Source organism: Crinia signifera, chromosome 4, assembly GCF_055691185.1.
Source record: "Crinia signifera chromosome 4, ASM5569118v1, whole genome shotgun sequence".
NCBI classification, from domain to species: Eukaryota; Metazoa; Chordata; class Amphibia; order Anura; family Myobatrachidae; genus Crinia; species Crinia signifera.
This window is the reverse complement of record NC_139220.1, coordinates 197,005,237-197,027,832: the sequence shown is the minus strand read 5'-3', so window position 1 is coordinate 197,027,832 and position 22,596 is coordinate 197,005,237. Positions and strand designations below refer to the sequence as shown.

Sequence of the window (22,596 nt, the reverse complement as noted above, 5' to 3'; positions counted from 1 at the left end):
GATTTGTATTTCGAGAAGAGCAATGTTTCCCACCTTCTTTAAATCTGCTCTGAAAATAAATTAATTCCATTGCCATATTTTCTGTTTTACAGGTTGCTCGATGCAAGCAGTTGATTTGTGACCCTAGTTATGTTCCAGATCGTGTCTCTAAACTAGGGAAAGTTATTCGTGTAATTTGTGTTTTGAGCCACCCAATAAAGAACACCAATGATGCCAATTCCTGCCAGATCATCATTCCTCAAATCCAAGTCCAAAGAAAATCTGGTGCGTTTCATATACATTCACTAATAAAGTCACTTATGAGTAAAGGCATTGTAACCATGCCATTCCGTATTATAGTATAATTTTGTGGCCTGTTTATTGTACGCTCTTTTAGGAGTATATCCAAGGCCCAAGATCTGTGTTGTATTTTGGGATTGATATATTCGATATCCTGCTAATTGCTATTGATTCTTTCTAAATGGCATTTTTTTTTTTTATATTTAAGATATCTATGTGTGCATGATTTCTCATGCACACAATGTGGCTGCACAAGGAAAATACATTGCGATAATCAGCACTGTTGTAGAAACAAATGACCCTGAGAAAGAAATCAGGCCTGCCCTCGATCTCCTGGAACCCATTGAGCAGAAGTAAGTACACTTTTTGTTTTGTGAACAGTGTGTATAAAGATGACTCTTGGAGTGAGATTTAATAGGATGAGAGATTCAGAACGTGAGAGATTTGGGAAGAAATCTCCAGTTTTTTTAAAGCAGCAATCATTGACACTGCAAAACCAGTTTGATTTTGTAACTGATTGCTGAACTGAATTGTAACTGATTGCCGCTTTAAAAAAAACTGGAGACTTCACAAATCTCTCACTTTCTGAATCTCTCATCCTATTAAATCTCACCCATGGAGTTTTCAGTTGCAGTGTCCTTTACGTGTAGAAAATGAACATAGTTCTGTGGGGTATTAAGGAGATGGCTACAATTTCTTTGTGTTTTTTGTTGAGAGGTACCTATACACTCTTCCTCCATTTCCCAGATCCACCAGTGTCCAGTACACTCTCCTCAACATGCAAGGCCTGAGCAGAGTGCCACCAGGGGATCGGCAAATAGCAATATGTTGTTGTTGTATTGTGAAACTTTACAGAAAAACTGCACCTTTTTGTGCAGAACCCAAGCTAAACCATCCCCTTCTCACCCCTATTTTACTTTACCTTTGCACATCATACCCTGATGCAACCACACATCTTAAGAACAATGTCATGCAATATTCCTAGTAATGTACTCCAATAGCTCAGAGGAGAGGGAAATCCGAATACAGATGAATGTCTTGAAAGTGATTTGCGTGATTTCTTATATTTAACATGTTCATTTCTGCCCCCTTCTCTAGGTTTGTTAGCATTAGTGACATGTACGGTCCAACGGATGTGGGAACAGAAAGTCAGGTAAGTCTATTAAAGTATGAAATTGGAGGTGTGCCAATGAAATAATTCTGAGCAGTGGTATAAATCATTGTGTGCCGATCTATTTATCTGTGTGTAATTGTAGAAATAGAAAAGTTGTTAAATGTACTTAATTTTTGCACTTTAGGTTGATTATCAATCATTGTAAAATAGAGCAACACCTATTTCCTCAGCAGCTTCCCTGGAGAGCTCACTTACGATTAGGCACTTGATGTGCCATTTTAACATACAATTTGTCACAAGTAAAGACTCCCATTGAGCTGCAATGGCCAGGAGAAAAACTGGTGAATGGCAGAGTGGGCAGTGGTGGGTCCTAGGAAGCGATGAGCTGTGGGTGCCGGGTGGCCTGCGGCAGCAGAATAATACAAAAAATTCTAAATACAGGCTGGCCATTGATTGGCTGAGTGTGCTCCCACTATGTGCCACTAATGGGTCCGTTACAATAGATTTTATGTTCGGCAGGTACAATCTCCAGGGTTCGACCCAATGCGCACAGTACTGTGCATTGGGTTGAATGTGATGTCAAACACATCTGATTTGGTATTGGGTGGAATTGGCCCCAATTGTACTAGTGTATTGGTGGCCTTTACTGTTTTAAATAGTGAATGTGGCTTTATTTAGCGACAAAGGCAGTGCATCCATGCTGCTTCATTGACTTGGTCTTGTATCAATAAATGATTTGTAGAGACCAGTACAGTCACACTATCAAATAAGAAGTTCCTGAGGGGTGTCTCCACTATTGCGGGTTGGTCTATAGCAACTAGGTCGACATGGGTCTAGGTCGAAACAAGCATTAGGTTGACATGGGGTTTTTTTTTTTTTTTTTTTTACCCGAATGTCGACATGGACACAGTTTGAAGTGCATTGCTCGCGATGCTTCGGGTACACTATTTTATTCTCCCACCACACCCTAGTGGACGGTAAGGCATTAAATGCCACCTGTCCAAAAAATAGTGAAAAACCCCATGTCGACCTACACCCATGTCGACCCAATGCTAGTTGCTGTAGACCCAATGACCGTATCCCCGCTATTGCAGTGTACCAGTTACATTGTAGTTATTGCTGGTTGTTACTAAAATGATAGTTGATTATGTAAGAGTGAATGGGTGAAACACACAGGACCCAATCCTGTTGCGTGTGAAAGGGGTAAGTTATTGTAATGGTGTGAAATATGACGCTGCAAACAAAAATCCATTGGACCAGAGGTGCCATAAGCGCATCATATAGCTGCTTTTGTACTGCCAGTTGTTTCGGGGCTAATTGTATTGAGCCCTTAGTCTGATTTATGCAGTCTTGTTGAGCTCTAGCTTCTTGACTGTAGAAAACAACTTTTTTTTTAAATGATTATTTATTTAACCAGCACCTTGATTTAAATGTTACTAATATTTATTTATTTGCTTGTTTTTCATACTTAAGGCAAAATGTAACAGCCTGTGACTGCAATCGGTTAAATGGCAGGACACACGATTGACACTTTTTAAAAACATTGCTCCAGCCTCACGGGGATTATGCATTGCCTTTGTCACAGGCTGTTCCCTTTTCCCCCTTAGTGTTTTTGAAGTTGAAAACTAGAGAAGTCCTGGCCAACATGTTGGCTCTAAGTGTTGTAAAGCTACAAATCCAAGCTTGCCTAGTTTTAGCAACTAAAAAAAACTGTAACAGTTTCGCAACAACAGGAAAGGCCTGCTCTATGGTAGGGTGGCCAACGGTGGGATCCCAGGATTTGGCCACAAAACAGTCTGGGTTTCAATTCCAAGATTGGAGTTTCCAATCCCAGGATTTCAGCATTAGACTGCGCATGCGAGGTCTAATGCCGGGCAACGACTGAGCACTCGCTCAGATGCTGCCCGGCCTGCGGCTCTGCACAGCATGACAGTCAGAGGTCATGCTGTGCAGGCCGAATAGTCGTGCTGCCCACCTAGCTCCCAGACGCGCCCCCAGCAGCATGGCAACTCTCCGCCAGCCTCACAGCCACCCGCCTGCAAAGTTCCCGGCCGCTCCTGCCTGCAGGTAAACATGCAGGGTGACACAGATACACAAAACGCACTTTGTATTAAGCTGGCTGAGCATTTTTTCGCAACCCAAATTATGCGCAGAAATAAAGTGTAGGGAAAAGGTAAATTTATATACACATTTTAATGTAATAAAAAAAATTACGTTCCAAAAGCATAGCATGCTGTAGCTTTAGCTGCTAGGCCATTCTGGCTGCTGTACCTCAAGCCTGATGCAGGAACCCTGGTTTCTTTTGTAATTAGGTGGCCTGTAAATGGTGCTCTGTGTTTGTCAAATTTCACAATGTATGCAATACTATTGTATTTAATGTATTGTGCACTGGGCCACTTGCCAGGCATACAGTAAATTACTGTATGTGTACATTGTATTCTGTAGTGCCATATCCATCCACAGCACTGTAATGTAGATTTCATTAGTGGAGCAATCGCCACCCAGCAGTGAAGCAATGAATTATTATATTGCGCTATAATGGGACATTTCTCATGCTGGGACAGCAATGATGACTGGCCACATCTGTAGTTCTACATATTTTGCATCTTAACCCTTTAAGTGCTAAGTGAATTTGTCAAAATAGGTGTAAAAATTACACAGCAAACATTGTAGTTGATCATAATGACCTGTAATGTGTACCTCATATAGGAAATATAATCTCTTTTTACACATTTCTTACTTGAATTTATATAACAAATGTGAGATGCTGGCATTTTTAGCAGATATTTTGCATCTCACAGATGTTGGCACTCAAAGGTTTAATGTTTCTTCTATGGAATGGTCTCTTTAGAAACTGCTCCATGTGTTGTCCTAATATTAGTGGAGCCTTTGCATCGGACAAATCTTTACATTGAAAGTATGCATGTTCAATACACTACAACTAGTAGTGAAAAGTGTTCACTTTGCCACTTGTTCCTATTGAGTTAAACATTTTGTATGATGGTGTACGTAGATACCCTAGACCTGGGGTAGCCAACCCTAGTCCTCGAGAGCTACCAACAGTGCATGTTTTGCAGGTCTCCTCACAGAATCACAAGTGAGGTAATTAGCTCCATCTGTGTATCTTTTAAAATGTGTCAGTGAGTAATGAGTGCAGCAGCTAGGTTGTCTGGAAAATGTGCACTGTTGGTAGCTCTCGAGGGCTAGGGTTGGCTACCACTACCCTAGACTACTAGGGTGGTTTGTACGTGGAAATGGAAGTTACATGCACTAGTAATGATGATCTTTCCCGCAGATCTTTATCTCGCGCACATACGATTCAACCACCCACTTTGAAACGACCTGCAATGACATCAAAGATATCTACAAAAGAATGACGGGATCAGAATTTGACTTTGAAGAGATGAAGCGAAAGAAAGTAGACATCTATGGAGATAATCAGTAACTGCGTGATATGTCTAGGAGAATATCTGAATCTGCTACAAACGTGTATTTCTGGAAATTAGGAACACTGTATGAAACTCAATATTGTAAGGCCTGCTTTTTGTAAACACTGAAATTCAAGAATGCTACACTGATAGCTGCTCTATACCCTATTCCTAACTCTTTTTGTTAAGAGGTTGCTGTCCAGAATCAAGATAATTTGCTGTTACCAGACTAACTAGAAGGCACTGATCTATATATATTTTTTTTCCCACTTTAATTGAAAGCGTAAATCATGAAGTGAAGTATATCTCCAATTTTTTGACATTTTTACATGGATATTTTAATTTAGTGTACTTTGGTATACTGAGTAATGAAGAATAATATTTTTTTTCTTTTTTTTTTTAAATGTAGGGATCAAGGTTTAAAGAGACCTTTTCTTGATCGTTGTGCTCTTTTTCTGTAAGACACTTGAAAGTCTTTTGGGCAGCGCCTCTGCTACCGCTATCCCTTCATTATGTTACTGTAGTTCATAGTTTGCAGGTCTATTCTGCCATATGCCGCTCCAAGTGTAGGATTCTTGCAAAGTTTTAAACCTCTGACACCAGCTGGGAAAAGTTTGGCTGTAGACCTTTCTGTTTTAATCAAATAAAGAAAGTAAGAAAACAAATGAATAGTATTATGCAGGTAATTCTTCTTGATTTCCTGGCAGTATGAAACAGAAACCAAGTATTGATTTGACAGTCCTAACCTAAAATGCTGTTTTATAGGGTTAAACTTTCTGTGCTGCAAAGTAAAGCCAAATTGTGAAAACCAGTACTGTGTTTTATTTGAGCTCTCTTCTGTGTTGTGGTTTTTTTTTTTTTTTTTATTTATTGTCTCTCTGATGAGGAATAATGGGCTTCCCCAAGGGTTTGGGATACAGAGGTGGAAGGTATGAATGCTAGGACACAAGAAACCTATCCGCAAAATACTACAAGTTGTACGTCCTGTTATATATGGGAAATACAATGGTATATAGTGTACACTATTCTAAAATGATTAAATACTGAATGTGTTAAACGCATCCTTTCAGCGCGGTGTGGCTGCACTTTGAATAGTTCTACATGGTTGACCAACGGTAGTTGCCTACATAATCTTGGTCTTTCCGGTACTCTAAAAAAATCATTACACAAGTTTCAACTGGGGGAATACCAATGAAAACTTAATAGATGCTTTCAAAATACTGCCTGTTGGAGGAAAATAAGTAGCATTGGAGATGTACTGGTATAATTTCTCCTTCGGGAGACATCAGGGGCCATAGCGTTACAGTGGGTAGTAAGGAGATGGGAGAGCACCAGCACCCTAGAGGTTAAACTTGAACTGCCTCCCAGGCAGCCGGGCTCCTCCCCTCCTCTACCCCGCCTCCAGGCCAGGAAGCTCAGTTTTTTCGGGTGCTGGCAGGAGCCAGATGCACCTACTAGAGGGGCTGCTATTTTAGCAGCCTAACTTCATTTTTATATTTTATTTTTCATTTTTCTTTTACACTGACTCTGTCAGTGACAGAGCAGCAGCACTGGGGGTCTGCACAGACCCCTGTGCTGCTGGCTCCATCACCCGGGTCTGGAGCTTCATCGCCACTCGTGGGTGGGGACCTGCAGCGGCCCCCGGGTACTGGGGAGCATACAGCCGCCACCGGACGCCGGAAACCTGACAAGGTAACGCGCTCCCCGCTGGGAGCGATCGTACTTGCGGGGCATTGCGGCTGCAGCATTTCGGCTGGGGGGACCGCTGACAAGCGGACGACTGGTCTGCCACTCGCTCTCGCTGGACCACCAGGGAAACGGTTTGTGGGCAGCAGCGCCAGGTATGCGGGGCCGCCCGGTGCGCGCCGGATCCCCGCCATTTTTACTGACGCCGCATGTGGACACCTCTCTGGGGGCCATTTGTCAGCAGGGGGAGAAGGCTCCCCCCACATCAGCCTCTCCACCCGGGGACAGTAGGCAGGGAACTGTGTTTATCACACAGAGTTCCCACCACTGAGATCCCTTCCTGCCTGCCTGCGACATGTGAGGAGGGACACGGGGGAGCTCACAGCCACCCGGAGTTCCACTCCTTCACTGCCAGGTCACTTTGGCAAATCCCCCCCGTACCCCTCCTTCGGGACACTGTACAGTACTGTGCTCCGTGCAGGAGCTTTGTGCCATTATTGCATTGCCCTTGTATGCATTGTTTAACACTTTAGCTGCCTGTCAGTTTAATTTGTGTTATGCTGTATATGTATTGCTGGTTATGTCATGCTGACTTAACATGGAGGGACACAGAGAGCTTATCAGCCAGTCTGGGGTTCCACTCCTTCACTGCCAGGCCACCTGGGCTCCCCTGTAACTCCTCAAACAGGAGTCAGGTTACAGACAGCTCTGCTGAAATAGCTGACCAGGGTGTGAACTCTGACTGCTACATTGTATACTGTGGATTAACACCATCACTGCCTGTCAGAAGCATAAAGGACAGAACGGATGGTGTAATGGTGTGTTGTCTGTACCATAAGTGCATGTCTATACAGTATCACTGCTTTGTACACTGCACCTGTCTATATCACTGCATTGTATGTCTATTACAAGCTGGCTGTGTACTGTGTAACACCATCACTGCCTGTCAGAAGCATAAAGGACAGAACGGATGGTGTAATGGTTGGCATTGCTGCATCCCAGTGCAGAGGTCATGGGTTTGATTCCCAACATGACCCTAACTGTGCAGAGTTTATCTGCCTATCAGACGCATACTGTGTTGTCTGTACCATAAGTGCATGTCTATATCACTGCTTTGTACACTGCACCTGTCTATATCACTGCATTGTATGTCTATTACAAGCTGGCTGTGTACTGTGCTATATGTGTACTGTGCTATATGTGCCTAGTACTAGCTTACTGCGTACTGTGTGGGCAGCACGGATGGTGTGATGGTTGGCATTACTTCACAGCTCGGGTCGTGGGTTCAATTCCCACTATGACCCTAACTGTGCAGAGTTTGTACGTTCTCTCCGTGTTTTACTGGGGTTACTCTGGGCACTCCGGTTTCTTCCCATATTGCAAAATATAAAACAGAAGTATGCTGTGTTAGCCGTACATATGGGCTAAATGTCTACGCCACTGCAAGGTATACGTAGTACCAGCTTACGGTGTATGGCTTGAACACTATCTCTGCTGGTCAGGAGAATACTGTGTAGTGGTACCGTATAGGCTACCTGCTTATTTTTATGCCATTGTATGCCTGGTATAATTGTAGTATATTGTCTTACCTGTGCTTTAGCAGCCGGTTCACAGTGCTATAATACTGCAATGTCTTCCAGGGGTACCAGTCCCAGTGACTCTGGGGCTCAGGCGCTGATGTCTTGTACATCCTGTAATGCTGGCCTATGCCCCCATTACTAGTACAGGACGGCTTATGCGCAGGCTGCTACAATGCCTGGGCGATGCCCACAGGTACAGCCTCCTCGCAGGAGCCTGCTTGGGCCATGTTCTTTACTCCGTTGCCGGTGCAGCTAGTAGCAGCCTTGGATCGGCATCATCCCTTGGGTGAGTGCTTATCTGCCTCTGAACAAGGTCCCCAGAAATGCCGTCCCCATCCTTGGTGGGTGTAGCTCCCCGCACAGTGGAAGCACTCTGTACCTGCAGGTAGACGCAGATACCCCCGTCATCCAGACTCCTCTGTCAGCAGACACAGAGAGGAGGACACCTGGGATTAGCATTGTCTAGAGGGGACCGTCGACGACGGTATGGAAGATGGGCGGCCTGTGATAAGGTGAATCCCCCCACCTCGTCTTGAGGTGCCGACCTTGGTCTCAGCTGTCAAATAGGTCCTTACCTTAAACGACCCCGCTGAGCCGCCTACACCTTTGGGTGTCTCCCTAGGTGTATTCTGGGTTTATTCCGTAAATCAACTCGACTAAGGTCATCAGTTGGGAGATTCCCAACAGGAAGTTTAGCTTGCCATCGGCGGTTTCCCTTCCTTTTACCCCCTTCCACAGGAGGACATAGTGCCCTGGGAGACTGTCCCTAAAGTGGACGCACTCCTGCCCCAGGCATCTGCCAGGGTGGCTAAGGCCTTAGTTGCGTGAGCAACTTCTCTCACAGCGGACGCTGCATAAGGGGTGTCGGAGGAAACCCTGCTGCCTTCTGTTGAGCATCACGTGACACTTTACCTGGGGGTGACGGCTCTAGAAATTACACCAATCGCCTCCAGAGGGTCACCTTCGGCCATAGCTGCACACACATACAGGTGTCTGTGCTCTTGGAAGGCCTGAACTAAGTCCCTTTTGAGGGTTCCTTTTTATTTGGGCCAGCGCCAGATATGGGGGCTGGTTTAGATACCATTCGGCAGAGGATTTCCCTTCTGGGGGATTGCCATCTGGCTCTACAGTCCAGGATCAGACATCTCTTGTCCCCCTGGCAGGTGTCTGTGCATGCCTGCATGGGGTCCCTGGGGTTGGTGGATCGGCCTTCGCATTGGCAGAATAGGCTCAGTTCCATGCCAACCCTCTACAATACTGTCCAAGGAGCAGCACGGATGGTGTAGTGGTTAGCATTACTGCTTAACTGCGCTGAGGTCATGGGTTCGATTCCCACCATGGCCCTAACTGTGCGGAGTTTGTATATTCTCCCCAGAGTTGCATGGGTTTACTCCTGGTACTCCGGTTTCCTCCCACAATATCCATGCCCAGAAGTTCGCCTGGTCTCCAGCAGGGCCCCCCTTTAAAAAAAAAAGGGGGGGGGGGGGGCTTCTGGACGGGACCTCGCTACTGGACCACTAGTAGACACTCCTAGCCATGCATGCTAGCCTCCCGTGTTTGGGGGGTGGTCACTTCTCAAAGGTCGTTCCAGGGTATCTGGACCACTCTAGTGGCCCAGCCCTCCATCATCGACCTCGAATTAAAGACAATCTTCCGGGCAGTCCGCCTGGCGGAACCCTAACTTAGGGGTTGGCCGGTGCAAGTCCAGTCGGACATTGCGACAAGGGTGGCATATGTTAACCACCAGTGTGGCACTAGTTGTCAGCCCACTATGATGGAAGCATCTGGCATCTTTCAGAGATGATCCCTGCTCTTTCAGAAATTTTTATCCTGGTAGTCCAGAATTGGGTGGCGGTCTTCCTCGGCCGTCAGACCCGTGATGCTGACGGCTTGACCCTCCTTAGGGTGATGTTTCAGATGCTGGTACAACGGTGGGGTCCAACCGAGGTGGCCTTGACGGCCTCTCGCCATACCCTCAAACCACCACTGGGCGGGTCCAGGTCCTGCGACCTGGAGGGGGGGCTTGCCTGGTAGACGCCCTGTCCGCTCCGTGGCCGTCCACACTGATGGCGCCTTTCCACCACTTTCCTCCTTTTGCGAATGTCTCGCAAGCTGAAGCCGGAGGGCGGCACGTTGATTCTGGTTGCTTCACCTTGGCCCAGACGGATCTGGTTTTCGGATCTGCAGTCAGTAGCCCCTCCTATTCACTTACCCCTGGGCACAGGCATGCTCTCAGGGTCCGCCTCTCTCGGCTTTGAGGCACTTGGCTTTGACGGGGTGGCTGTTGAGACCTCCCGTGTAAGACCCAGTGGGTTTCACTCCACCATGCTCAGGAAACCTTCCTAGATGGGGGTGTACCATCGCATATGGAGGGCTTACTTTTCCTGCTGCGAACTCTACGCTTCAGATTCCGGGACTTACTACCTGGCTAGGGTTCTGTCCTTCTTGCAGAAGGGTCTGGAGGCTGGGTTGCGTTGATCATCTTTAAAGGTTCAGATTTCAGCCTTGCACATCTTGTTCTGTCGACGGGTGGCCCTGTCGACGGATGTCTGTACATTCCTGCAGGATGTCTTGCATATCCAGCCTCCCTTAGTTGCCCCCTGGGATCTCTCTCTAATCCTGTCTTCTTCAGGGCCCACCTTTTGTGCCCTTGCGGTTGATGGACCTGTGTTGACTCGCCTGGAAGATCGTTTCCTTGTTGGCAATAGCTTTGGCCAGGGGGAGTCTCTGACCTGTCAGCTCTGTCCTGTAAGTCCTTTGTTCTTGGTTATAACCGGGCGGTTTTTCCTACCGTCCCTTCTCACCTACCTTAGGTGGTGTCCAGGTTTTCAGGTCAACCAGGACATTATTGTTCCGGCATTTAGACAGTCTAATGCAGGGGTAGCCAACCCTAGTCCTCGAGAGCTACCAACAGTGCATGTTTTGCAGGTCTCCTCACAGAATCACAAGTGAGCTAATTAGCTCCATCTGTGTATCTTTTAAAATGTGTCAGTGATTAATGAGTGCAGCTGTGTAGCAGCTAGGTTGTCTGGAAAATGTGAACTGTTGGTAGCTCTCGAGGGCTAGGGTTGGCTACCACTGGTCTAATGTTACTACGGCTTGGTCCTCCTTGGACGTTGTCCGGCCGGGGCGCATCTATGTGCACCGTTCTAGGCTGTTGCACTAGTCAGACTCTCTCTCTCTGTACTATATGGTGTTCGGATGAGAGGGTGGCCCGCCTCTACGCAAACTACTGCCCGCTGGAGTCGCTCTGGCAGGCATATTTGGACACCTCCCTCCCGGTTCCGGCGGGGATTCGGGCACATTCCGTTAGGTCTGTGGAGGTGTCCTGGGATGTAAGAGGCAGTGCTAAAGTTGAGCAAATTTGCAGGGCGGCGACTTGGTCTTCCGCCATTACTGTCTTGCATTTTTGCGCTTTTGACACGTGTGCCTCCCAGGACTCGGCCTTCGGCCAGAGTGTGTTGGCTGCGGCACAGGCGCGTCCCCACCCATGGGTTGCTGCTTTAGGATGTCCCACTGTAACGCTGTGGCCCCTGATGTCTCCCGAAGGAGAAAATTAGATTTATGTCTTACCTGGTAAATCTCTTTCTTCGAGGACATCAGGGGCCACAGGGATCCCTCCCTGCCGCGCCTGCTTTACTTCCGTTACGGTTAAGTTATGATTATGTTATATTATCCCTCGGTTGAGGGTACTAACATGTTCAGAATGTGTTTCTGTGCGGTGCTTCTCTTCCTTCTATCTTGTCTCCTGCCTTGGCTTGTTAAAAAAACAGAGCTTCCGGGCCTGGAGGCGGGGTAGAGGAGGGGAGGAGCCCGGCTGCCTGGGAGGCATTTCAAGTTTAACCTCTAGGGTGCTGGTGCTATACCATCTCCTTACTACCCACTGTAACGCTGTGGCCCCTGATGTCCTCGAAGAAAGAGATTTACCAGGTAAGACATAAATCTCATTATTTCTATTGACTATTTGATGTCACTATAAGCGATCGTGGACTAGTCATTTTGACGACTTTCTTTCTTAATCAAATATGCTCGCTGCCAATGGATATCAGGTATTAAAATTAAATACCATCACTGCTTATTTTCCCACAAAAGGTGAAAAATTCTGATAAAATCTATTCTTGGCATGTGCTATATCAAACATTTTATTCTTTTTGTGGTCTCCTATATGGTGAGATAAACCACAACATTTTAAAACATTTCTGTGTAAGCAACCACTGTGTGATTTGTGTGACAATGTTATTCAGAATGCATGCTCTTTACAGAATGGATGAGTTTAGGTTAACAATTCAAGTATTTTGAAAGAACACATTTGAAGGTTAAATTTGTGCCAGAACCATTCCTATACTTCTACTACAGGTTTATCCACACGTGTACATTTAATTTCACATTGTACATTTCATTTCACATTAACGCAAGCAACAAAGTTAATATAATGCAATAGGTACTGAGAGTAATGTTCATATAGGTTACTTTAATAATAATCAGAATACTTACATAGTTACTTTATATATTATTCAGAGAGCATATCATATTTTTTTCTTTCAGTCTATGGTGTTACACTGGGACCATGGGTATTACAGGTCCTCTGACTGGGCACCAAGGAGTTTAAGACTTCTGGAGTGCAGCAGGGAGAGGTCTCTCCCCTCCTATATCCAGCCTTCCCCAGGCCAGCCAGTTTTTTCCTTGATGCCTCAGAAAAGGCCACACTTAAAATGAGCAGGGCAATTTTTAGCCCTAACTTCATTTATTTTCCTCCTCCTTTATACTTTTACACAGTGACGGCTAGCCACAGTCCTTTGCAACGCTGCTGCACACTGCTTCGCCCGTGCTGCTGCCGGATTGCTGGCCTCCATGGCCAGATAGTCCGGACTCTCCTCAGCACAGGGAGAGCCACAGCAGCGCTAAATTATCCGTGTGACGGGTAAGTGGAGATTAACGCCCACATACCAGGGGAGATGATCAGGAAGCAGGGGCTCTGATCATTCAGGCCCCCACTAAACCACCAGGGAAGGCTCAGTGGGTGACAGTCCCTGAGTGGGCAGCAGGAGGGGGATTTGGAGCGTTCTGTAGCTCTTCCCATCCCCCCCAACCCTCTGCACGGGTCTCTTTCCCAGCTTCCCGTTGAGGGCCCGGCGGCCATTTCTTGAGAGGAAAAACCCAGCTGCGACACAACACAATTCAGAACCAAGGATGGACACCGTTTCACCACTGACTTTACACCAGAGGGTGAAAGGATTTTCTGGAGAGCTAAGGTAGGGTGCTTCACTGACCACCACCACTACCATGTGCCAGGTTGTATTTCCCCTGCCTTACCTCATGGTATTGGTAGCTGGGCCAATATTGTGCATATCTCTAGAACTATATAGTTTATTATAGCGTGAAGCAGTGGAATTATCAGAATGGGCTGAAATTGATGGTGAGTTTGATACCTATTGTCATTGTACTAAGCAATCATTTTTTGGATGCGAATAGAGAAATGATACAATCTGATTTATATGGACATCCCTACTTTTCAATTTTAGAAAATCTACCCCTTATTGTAGCTTACAAGAAATGTCCCCACTCTTAGAGGTTTTTTTTATATACATTTGGTAACCTTAGACATAATTAACATTTAATTAGCATGGAGCATAGGAAGAAAAATAAAGTGCTTATGATGCACTAAAATAATCCTAACACTTACTGAATTGTTATAAAGCAAACAACATTTTTATTTCAATATTTTATATAAATAAAGCTTAAGTTGCTACTGTTACAGCTTTTAAGTGTTCATGGCATCCATTATATGTACATATATACTTTAAGCTGTTTAATACACTGAAATGTCTCTAGAAAAATATTTTCAAAACAAACTATTTCACAAATGTGCAAAAAAAAAAAAAAATTGGCCGAATTTTACAAACCTGCACAATAATGATATTGTTAACAATATTTAAGTTTATTTTGGCTAATGTGTACTTACTGTATCAGTGACGCAGACTAGTCTAGCATTAACATTCATTTTGAGCAGTTGCAGGGAGAATTCCTCAAGCAGTTGTTATTATTATTATATAGTCGTCAGAATTTGACCCTTGGTAAAGATGCTCAATTCCTTAAGCTTGCCTGTTTACTGGTGTTATTATATTGAAATGCAAATGTTTAGCCTCCCAAATCTCCTGAACTTTTCAAAGTGACTCACTCAAAATCTTAGTGGAATAAGCATGCTTTAAATCTGCAGTGAAAAACTCAGCAGTCATGGCCTAATCTTGCAATGTTATGAAGATGATGCTCAAATGTACTGAATCCCTATAACGCATGTTCTTATGATGGGAGCTTGTAGTCAAAAGACTGCATTGGTGCCAGCAAGCTTAATTTGTACTTTGAGTTCAGAATTACAAGACCATGGCCATGTGTGAAAACTGGTTTTATCCTAAATTGTGGCTAGGTATTTAGGGGGTAGATGTACTAATATCTCTCTGCTACAGCAGGTAGATACTGCACGTCCTACATAAAAACACCCCCCCCCCCCTAATACAAGTATTGCAGCCAAGGATGGAACGCCTAGCTTCCACACACACACACACACCTATTGGAGTCATGGATGAAACACCCGACCCCCCTTCACAAGGACTGCAAACCATCCAATATTTTTAACACGCCTATATTAACTTACAACATAAACACACTAATTTACAAAGCACTAACCTATTCCTCTAACATTTACATATTTGATGTAATTTCCCTCAGCTCTCCCAGCACGCTACAAAAATATGCTGCCTTTCCTGCCAACTGATTACTTCCTCCTATTCCTGACTCCAATATTTTGGCCATGGTGCACCTTATCTCTGGAATTCCCTACTTCTCCCTGGAGCAGATGTATTAACCCTGGAGAAGAGATAGTGAAAGGAGACTTTGGGACACTGAGGCAGGGACTGATGTGAATGTTCAAATATTCTCTCTGTAAAGCGCTGTGGAATATAAGAAACGGTTAATAAATTAATAACGCACCAGCCAATGAACGGTGTTTAAAAATGACAGTTGGTAGTTCATTGGCTGGTGCATTATCTCCTTGCTCTTTAGCTCTTCACCAGGCTTAATACATCTGCCCCCCTATCAGATTCCCCACCTCTCTACAAAACTTTAAAGGGGCTGGCTCCAACCCAGCCTTCTTTCATCCTAATCCAGTTACCTGCTCATTTATATCCCATCTCTCACCAAAACCCTCTATTACTGGGGTAGCCAACCCTAGTCCTCGAGAGCTATCAACAGTGCATGTTTTGCAGGTCTCCTCACAGAATCACAAGTGAGCTAATTAGCTCCATCTGTGGATCTTTTAAAATGTGTCAGTGATTAATGAGTGCAGCAGCTAGGTTGTCTGGAAAATTTGAACTGTTGGTAGCTTTCGAGGGCTAGGGTTGGCTATCACTGCTCTATTACATCCTCAGTTCTATGCCATCTGTTTCACCCCTATCTGTCTGCCCCTCCCCATCACACTATGAGCTCTCTCCCCTTATCTGCTTTTCCTATATTAAACCATTTTCTACTCCTTACTTCCTACACTGACACCAAGACTTGGATTTCTGACATACTGTTGGCTATCCCCTGTTGTAGCATATACTATGTACTTGTCCTGTACTCGAATTACCTTTTTCTGGTTGACTCGCAAATTTTGCAGCTTTGCGAGTCCACTAAACGCTGCCCGCACGGCCGCCCACCCCCCCCTGCAGGCATGCAAATGGGTGTTTTGCATTAACATCCATTCGCAGCCTTGCGTGCAGGGACAAAATCATTTGATGGTCACCAACCATCAAATTATTTTGCAAGCACTCGCAGATCTAAGACACCTCTGTGGTATCTTAGATTTGCAGGTGCCCTGTATGGGAAGAGGGCGGGCAGCTGGCATTCGCTGACAACACACCCTGCATGTGTTTCACGGGTACATTAGCATGGGAACGCCTGTCACCTCCGCCTCACTCGCACACTGCTAGGTGGAAATAGGGTGGCAACCAGCAGTTGTGCTGCACCCTCTCGCACCAAGCATCTGCACGTACGCATAAATGCTAAAAATACATGTAAAGCTGAGCAGCACAGGAGAAAATCACGCTCTAAAGTTGACTACCCCTTTTCATGTCTATTTTTCCATCTTACAATACTGCCCATACAAGCACCAATAACTCAGGCACCTATTTAACACTGCCAAGTCCTTCTCTGCCCACCTCAACCAACTTCTTTATGTTCTGTCTTTGACTTTGCCAATGACTCCATTTGTCAGGACATCACATCCCAACAGATCCTCAAGAACCTGCCTCTTCTTTACCTGACCACCATTCCCAATCTCACCAACTTAACTTCTTTTTCCCTTGCTTCTGGAAATTAAGTAATAGTCCTTATCAAGTCCAACCACTTACCCACTAAACCAGGGATGGGGAACCTTCGGCCATTCAGCTGTTGTTGAACTACACATCCCAGCATGCCCTGCAACAGTTTTTGTATGGCCAAATAGCAAAACTGTAGCAGGGCATGCTGGGATGTGCAGTTCAACAACAGCTGGAGGGCCAAAGAGTCCCCACTAGACCTGATCACCTTCCACCTCCCCTGCTACCTTTTGCCCATTTCCATCTTGCTGACACCCTAAACCTTCCCCCTCATCAGGCAGTGCCCCCTCTGCCTTCAAACATGCCTTAGTCTCCCCTATTCTTAAAAAAAAAAACACACCCTTGATCCCGGTACTCTGTCCAACTTTTGACTTGTCTCTCTTCTCCCTCCCTTTTTTTCCTCCCACTTCTTGACCCATTTCACACTGGCTTCCGTCCTTCCCACTCCACTAAATTTGCCCTTTAAAAAGTCTGCAATAATGCCAAATCTAAGGGCTACTTCTCTCTGCTTTTAACACTGCAGATCACCCACTGCTCCAGCAAATCAGTTTTCTGCATGATACTGCCTTCTCCTGGCTATCCTCCCTTTCTTTCTATACGTCCACTTAAAGAAAGCTCATTTGCTATTTCAACCAATATCACCCGTATGCCCTTGATTTTCAAAACTACCTTTCCTCTCCAGTCCTCATATATCCAACTGTATCCTATCTGTCCTCCCTGAGGAACTCATGTCTCCACTCCAATCTATCCTCACTGCTGCTGTCTGGATAACCTTCCTCTCCAAACATTTTATGGCCACCTCTCCTGTCTTACAAGCCCTATACCGGCTTCTGTTCTCCCTTTTCACACTCCCAAATCCCTCATCCATTCCTTCTCAATTTACATATTCTTCATCAAACCTAGCCATCTCTTAATCTCTGTTACATGCTGACTTCTACCCTACACCATCAGAATATAAGATATCCTGAGCATGGCACTCTACCATAATGTGCCTTTCTCTCTCAGACTATATTCTACTGCAGTGGTTCCCAACCTTTCTTCCCTCCCGTAACCCGATTTTGCTTTTCATTTATAAGTACCTCCTCCTCTCAATTTGAAATATCCACAGTACGTACGAGTGGAGTGGAAGTGAGTGGTATGCATGCCTTTATATTAAGGAGTGGCAGAGGAGTAGTGTGCGGTCAGGAATCGGGTCCCTCTGTTTATGGCCGCTGGCTGTGTACTGTTTCCGGGGTTCCCGCTAACGCTGTGCGCTTTCTCCACTCATGTCCGCGCAGGGCATATGATCGCCGATGTCTGAGGGCAGCGCGGGAAGCTGCCAGCGGGGGTTGGGATAGTTTTGTCTACAACATGTTGGTCAACAGGTCATTAGGTCGATACAAACATAAGGTATTGATATTTTTAGTTATGGTGCTACTGCTACCTTCTGACCTTACATGGGATTATTATACACCTAAATAAAATGATTGTTCTCCTAAAGTGTGAGAAAAAAAAAAACCTTTTTACATTTATAGATAAAAATATTACCAAAATATAGGTCACAAAATAAGGCTAATAAATTATGATTGTAAAGTATGTAAAAAAACATCAATATCTGCAGTGATAAGTCACTCTACATCAACATTTCATATAACCTAAATCCTTAATGGCTAACCTTGACACTCCAGCTGTTGAACTACACATCCCAGCAGGCTCTGCTTCAGTTTTGCTATTTGGCTATGCTAAATCTGATGCAGAGCATGCTGGGATGTGTAGTTCAACAACAGCTGGTGTTAAGGTTAGCCATCAAGGACCTAGAATGATAGCTCCCACTGAGGAAACAGCTAGCTCCAAAAGCACCAAGTAAGAACCGGCCCCTGCAGTGACATTTGCGGAAGTGTTCTCTCACACACTGGGTGTCTGGAACCGCTGGATCTTTCTCCACGCTCGGTGCCTGAACAGTCAGTCAGCTCAGTGCGACTGTGTGTGTCCCATACATAGCAGGATGAAAAGGAGTCAGAGGATCATGGCATAGGGAACAAAATGGGTGCGCAGTAGTGTCGGCTCAGGTTTGAACTCTACAGTTTTATATTTATATCTTTTAGAATCATGTATTGATCATTACCTCCTATAGATTGTAAGCTGGTGAGCAGGGCCCTTCTACCACCATGTTGGTTTGTATCTACCCAGTTTGTTTAATCACTGTTGTTTCCAATTGTAAAACGCAACGGAATATGCTGCGCTATATAAGAAACTGTAAATAAACGTATCCACTTTTAGATTTGTATTACTAAAAATTAAGGGCCTTATTCTGGTTCACTCTTAGAGGCAAATTCCTTCTCAAATGGACAATACCATGTGCACTGCAGGTGGGGCAGATATAACATGTGCAGAGAGAGTTAGATTTGGGTGGGGTTTTCTTCAAATGAGATCTATATTGCAGTGTAAAAATAAAGCAGTCAGTATTTACCCTGCACAGAACCAAAATAACTCACCCAAATCTAATTCTCTCTCCACATGTTATATCTCCCCCCCTGCAGTGCACATGGATTTGTCCATCTAAGAAGGAATTTGCCTCTAAGAGTGAACCAGAATAAGGCCCTAAGTTTTAGCTCCAAGTACTCTCACAGTTTAATGAACGGAATTACCTTTTGCACTATATTTTCTATTGGTTTTTTTTCTAGTGTACATAGGACTTTTTCCAATCCATTTTTATATATTCATTTGCTATATTATGTCACACAGCCATCAGCATAGGTAGATTGTCATGATACACTATATGACAGATAGCTATGAGATAGCTTATATATAAAATGAATTAGTCTGTATGTCTGTCCAGTCATGCATTTGGACACTCCCTGCACTGATTGGGATGAAACCAAAGTGAAGTGGTCCAGTTGGTCCTGGTCAAGTTTTAGGGGGCTAGGGGTCCTGGTCAGCCCTCCTCCATTGGTATAATCTGGGCAGAACTTTCACACTGACCAACTGTGTGGATGAAAACTTTAATGAACTGTAATAACAGAGAGAAATAACTAATTCATTGACCTGACATAAGTGACTAATATACTAATTAAGGTCCTAATTGTGGTTTACTTGCAAAACCAAATTCTTTCTCTAATGGACAAAACCATGTGTACTGCAGGTGGGTCAGATGTAACATGTGCAGAGAGAGTTAGATTTGGGTGGGGTTTGTACATCAAACTGATATCTATATTGCAGTGTAAAAATAAAGCAGCCAGTATTTACTCTGCACAGAAACAAAATAACACCCAAATCTAACTATCTCTGCACATGTTACATCTGCCCCACCTGCAGTGCACATGGTTTTGTCCATTAGAGAGAGAATTTGCTTTTGAAAGTGAACCAGAACCAGGCTATAGGTCACCTGTGCTCAAGCATGGATATTCTTAAAACTTGGACTGTAATAGTAGAGTTTGAGAAACTATAGTATAGAAAGGAGGAGACACTGTTCAATGAGCACTAATATGTAAACACAGCGGTTTCATCAAAAAGAAATAGTACACCATCATTACCTCCGGCATATCAAAATATATATTTTCTCATATTTATTTCCACATTGAAATCACCAAACAAATCTGTATTTCAAATATGTATATTCTTTTACAGGTTTTACAGTAATGCAGTTAGCACCAATATAAAGGATTGGAGTCATGAGCTGGGATTATGCATGTAGCTCACAGCAATATATTCAGGTCACAAAGAGGCTTGTAGAATAACTGTGTAAACCAATAATTTGGCTACAGAATAAAAAGCAGCAAGCAGTGAAGTGATGTGCACTACTCTGGTAAATGTTCTAAACGATTGGTGTGGGTTATGGTGTTACTAGCATCTTCATGGTCGCATTTAATGGCAGAATCTTCTAAAACTAATAATAAAGCACTACAAAATATAAATAGACAAAATTATTAAAATCAGGATGCAGTCAGGATCCCGGCAGTAAGAATACAGACAGTGAGAGTAATCCTGGGGAGGGGATAACGCACTAGTGGGCGGGCAAGGAATGAGAATGGGGGTAGTGTTAAAAACCTGTATCCAACCAAGAAAAGCAGTATGAATTAAAATGGAGTTTGACCAAGTGCACATTACTTGAGTCCTATCAACTATAGATATAGAAAAAAGTAGCTAAAATGAACACAATAGAAGTATTTTAGATATAAATTATATTATTGCATGTTTACAATGTCCAAATCCTTTTCTGCACACTTTATTTATAAAATTAGTTAGAAAGACGTTTCCAAACAGGAATAAAGTAATTCTATTACGTTTACTGTACATTTTCCATACAAAAGAAAAGAAAAAAAAAAAAAGTAATCTGATATGAGCTGTGGAACCTATTTACAAAATCTTCTAAACATGTTTTGCAGCTGACATGACTGGAAGTCAGAAAATAAAAACTTAAAATATTAAAACATCATTTGTACAAGTGTTGATTTTTAATATACAATGTTTTATATTACTAGCTTTAAGCCATTTGCAATAGCTTAATATTGTGCATACATTAATATACAAAGCATAATAGAAGACAAAAAATATAGTATTTAAATTGAGATATACATAAAGTATGACTACTTATAAATAACATTCTGTAAAACAAAATATTTTTTTATATTATAATTCCTATGAAATCAAATAATTTAGAGATTTTTTCTTTTAAATAGTATTAATGTTTAAAACAAAACAACCCCCGACACACTAACTGTAACATGGTGAGCAGTTTCTCCTATGACTTGTAATGTTTATCGAGACTGATGCCGTTATATTTTCAGACTACAGATGCAATAAACAAAATGGGTACTTATATGTTAGATGGACGCCCACTAAGCTATTTGCTTAGTTTTCCGTGGGGCTCGCCACACTGTATAAAATCAACTCCATGCCGACATGGCTAGTGGGGGTATGAGCGTACTAACTATAGTGGGCGCCCAACTAACATATAAGTACCACAAAATGTTGTAACTGTACACACGCTTGCACAATACAACCAAACTTAAAGCAGTGCGTCAGGAAGCCATATGTAAAAAAAATCTCCAGCACATAGTTAGAAGGTGCAAAGTAACTGAACACATATATAAGACAGAAATAAAAGCAGGCATGTCGTAAGGAAAGGTACGGATTTCAAAGTGAAATACACTAGGCAAACCTTATTACTTAGTGCTGTTATTAACAAACTGGAGCTGTATTTCCATTTGTTTTGCTCTATATTTATTTACAAAAAGGTTACTGACATATATATCTTTATTATGTGCTATCGTAATGAGCTTCTGATGCGTCATGACCTGAGAAAAAAAAAATAATTGGTTAAGACAGCAGAAATGATTTGATTTGTTAATGTTTAACTATTTAACTGCGGAAACTGGAATCAGACATTTTGTAGACTGAATGAAGTCTTATGAATGTAACATTAGATGATGCCCCAGATATGTTGGGAGTGTGATGTATGTATGTATGTGAGGTCACACAAGCAGGTCGTCGCAGCTCTGTCCAAGATGCCGGTACAGCTTCAGCTAATAGGTGGCTTCAGTCTGTCATTCATGTGGCACCTGCAGCCAAACTGACAAAGGACCTGTACCTTACATGCCGTGTAGGTGTCCAAGAAGTTTGCTCATGGACAGGTAGTTCACAGGTTTGTGCATTGGTAATTTGAATGACTTTTGTTTGTTTGGACCTGAATCAGGCTCCATAACCAGAAATATCCTCTACAGTATTGTGTATAGAAGCACCCCAGTGATGATAAAAGAGTGCAGACTGTCAGGCACTCTCACCAAGAGAACACAAATATCAGGGTTCCTACAAAAATCAAAATTTATTGCGCCAGCTCAGGAGATCTGGCGATTTCTCAGGCTGGCTGACAGGCGCTCCATCTTTATCACACGTGGACCACAAATTAGTGTACCGTGTACACTTGCTTGGCTCGCCGTGCTGTGGGCCAGGTACTTTGCTGCACTAGGCACAGTTTATTGTTCCCAATCTGAGTCCATGTGAATGGTAACTCATGAAAAACGAAATTGTACATTACTCAGGTCGACCTTTTCATGTGTTGACCATTGCCATGTCCACCGTTTGGTTCGGAAAAATTACATAGCATCCAAAATCCTAACAGAAATGTACCCCAGGTGGTCAATGAATAATGGTGGAGACAACAAGCCATATGGTTT

At 43.7% G+C, this 22,596-nt stretch overlaps 2 protein-coding genes across 4 annotated transcripts in view; one reads left to right on the top strand and one right to left on the bottom strand.

The window, feature by feature from the left end:
* GDI2 (GDP dissociation inhibitor 2) overlaps nt 1-5,632 on the top strand; it is a 33,538-nt gene extending 27,906 nt beyond the window's left edge. Inside the window, exons 8-11 of the mRNA XM_083183353.1 lie at nt 93-264; nt 488-632; nt 1,378-1,432; nt 4,689-5,632. Coding sequence (XP_083039479.1) covers nt 93-264; nt 488-632; nt 1,378-1,432; nt 4,689-4,838 — 522 coding nt within the window. The 3' untranslated portion in view covers nt 4,839-5,632. The remainder of the gene's footprint in view (nt 1-92; nt 265-487; nt 633-1,377; nt 1,433-4,688) is intronic.
* A 14,952-nt stretch (nt 5,633-20,584) lies between these two features.
* Nucleotides 20,585-22,596, bottom strand: part of TASOR2 (transcription activation suppressor family member 2) — a 66,473-nt gene continuing 64,461 nt past the window's right edge. For all 3 annotated transcript variants that reach the window (XM_083183349.1, XM_083183352.1, XM_083183351.1), the window contains one exon: nt 20,585-21,717. In XM_083183349.1, the coding sequence (XP_083039475.1) occupies nt 21,711-21,717 (7 nt within the window). In that variant the 3' untranslated portion in view covers nt 20,585-21,710. The remainder of the gene's footprint in view (nt 21,718-22,596) is intronic.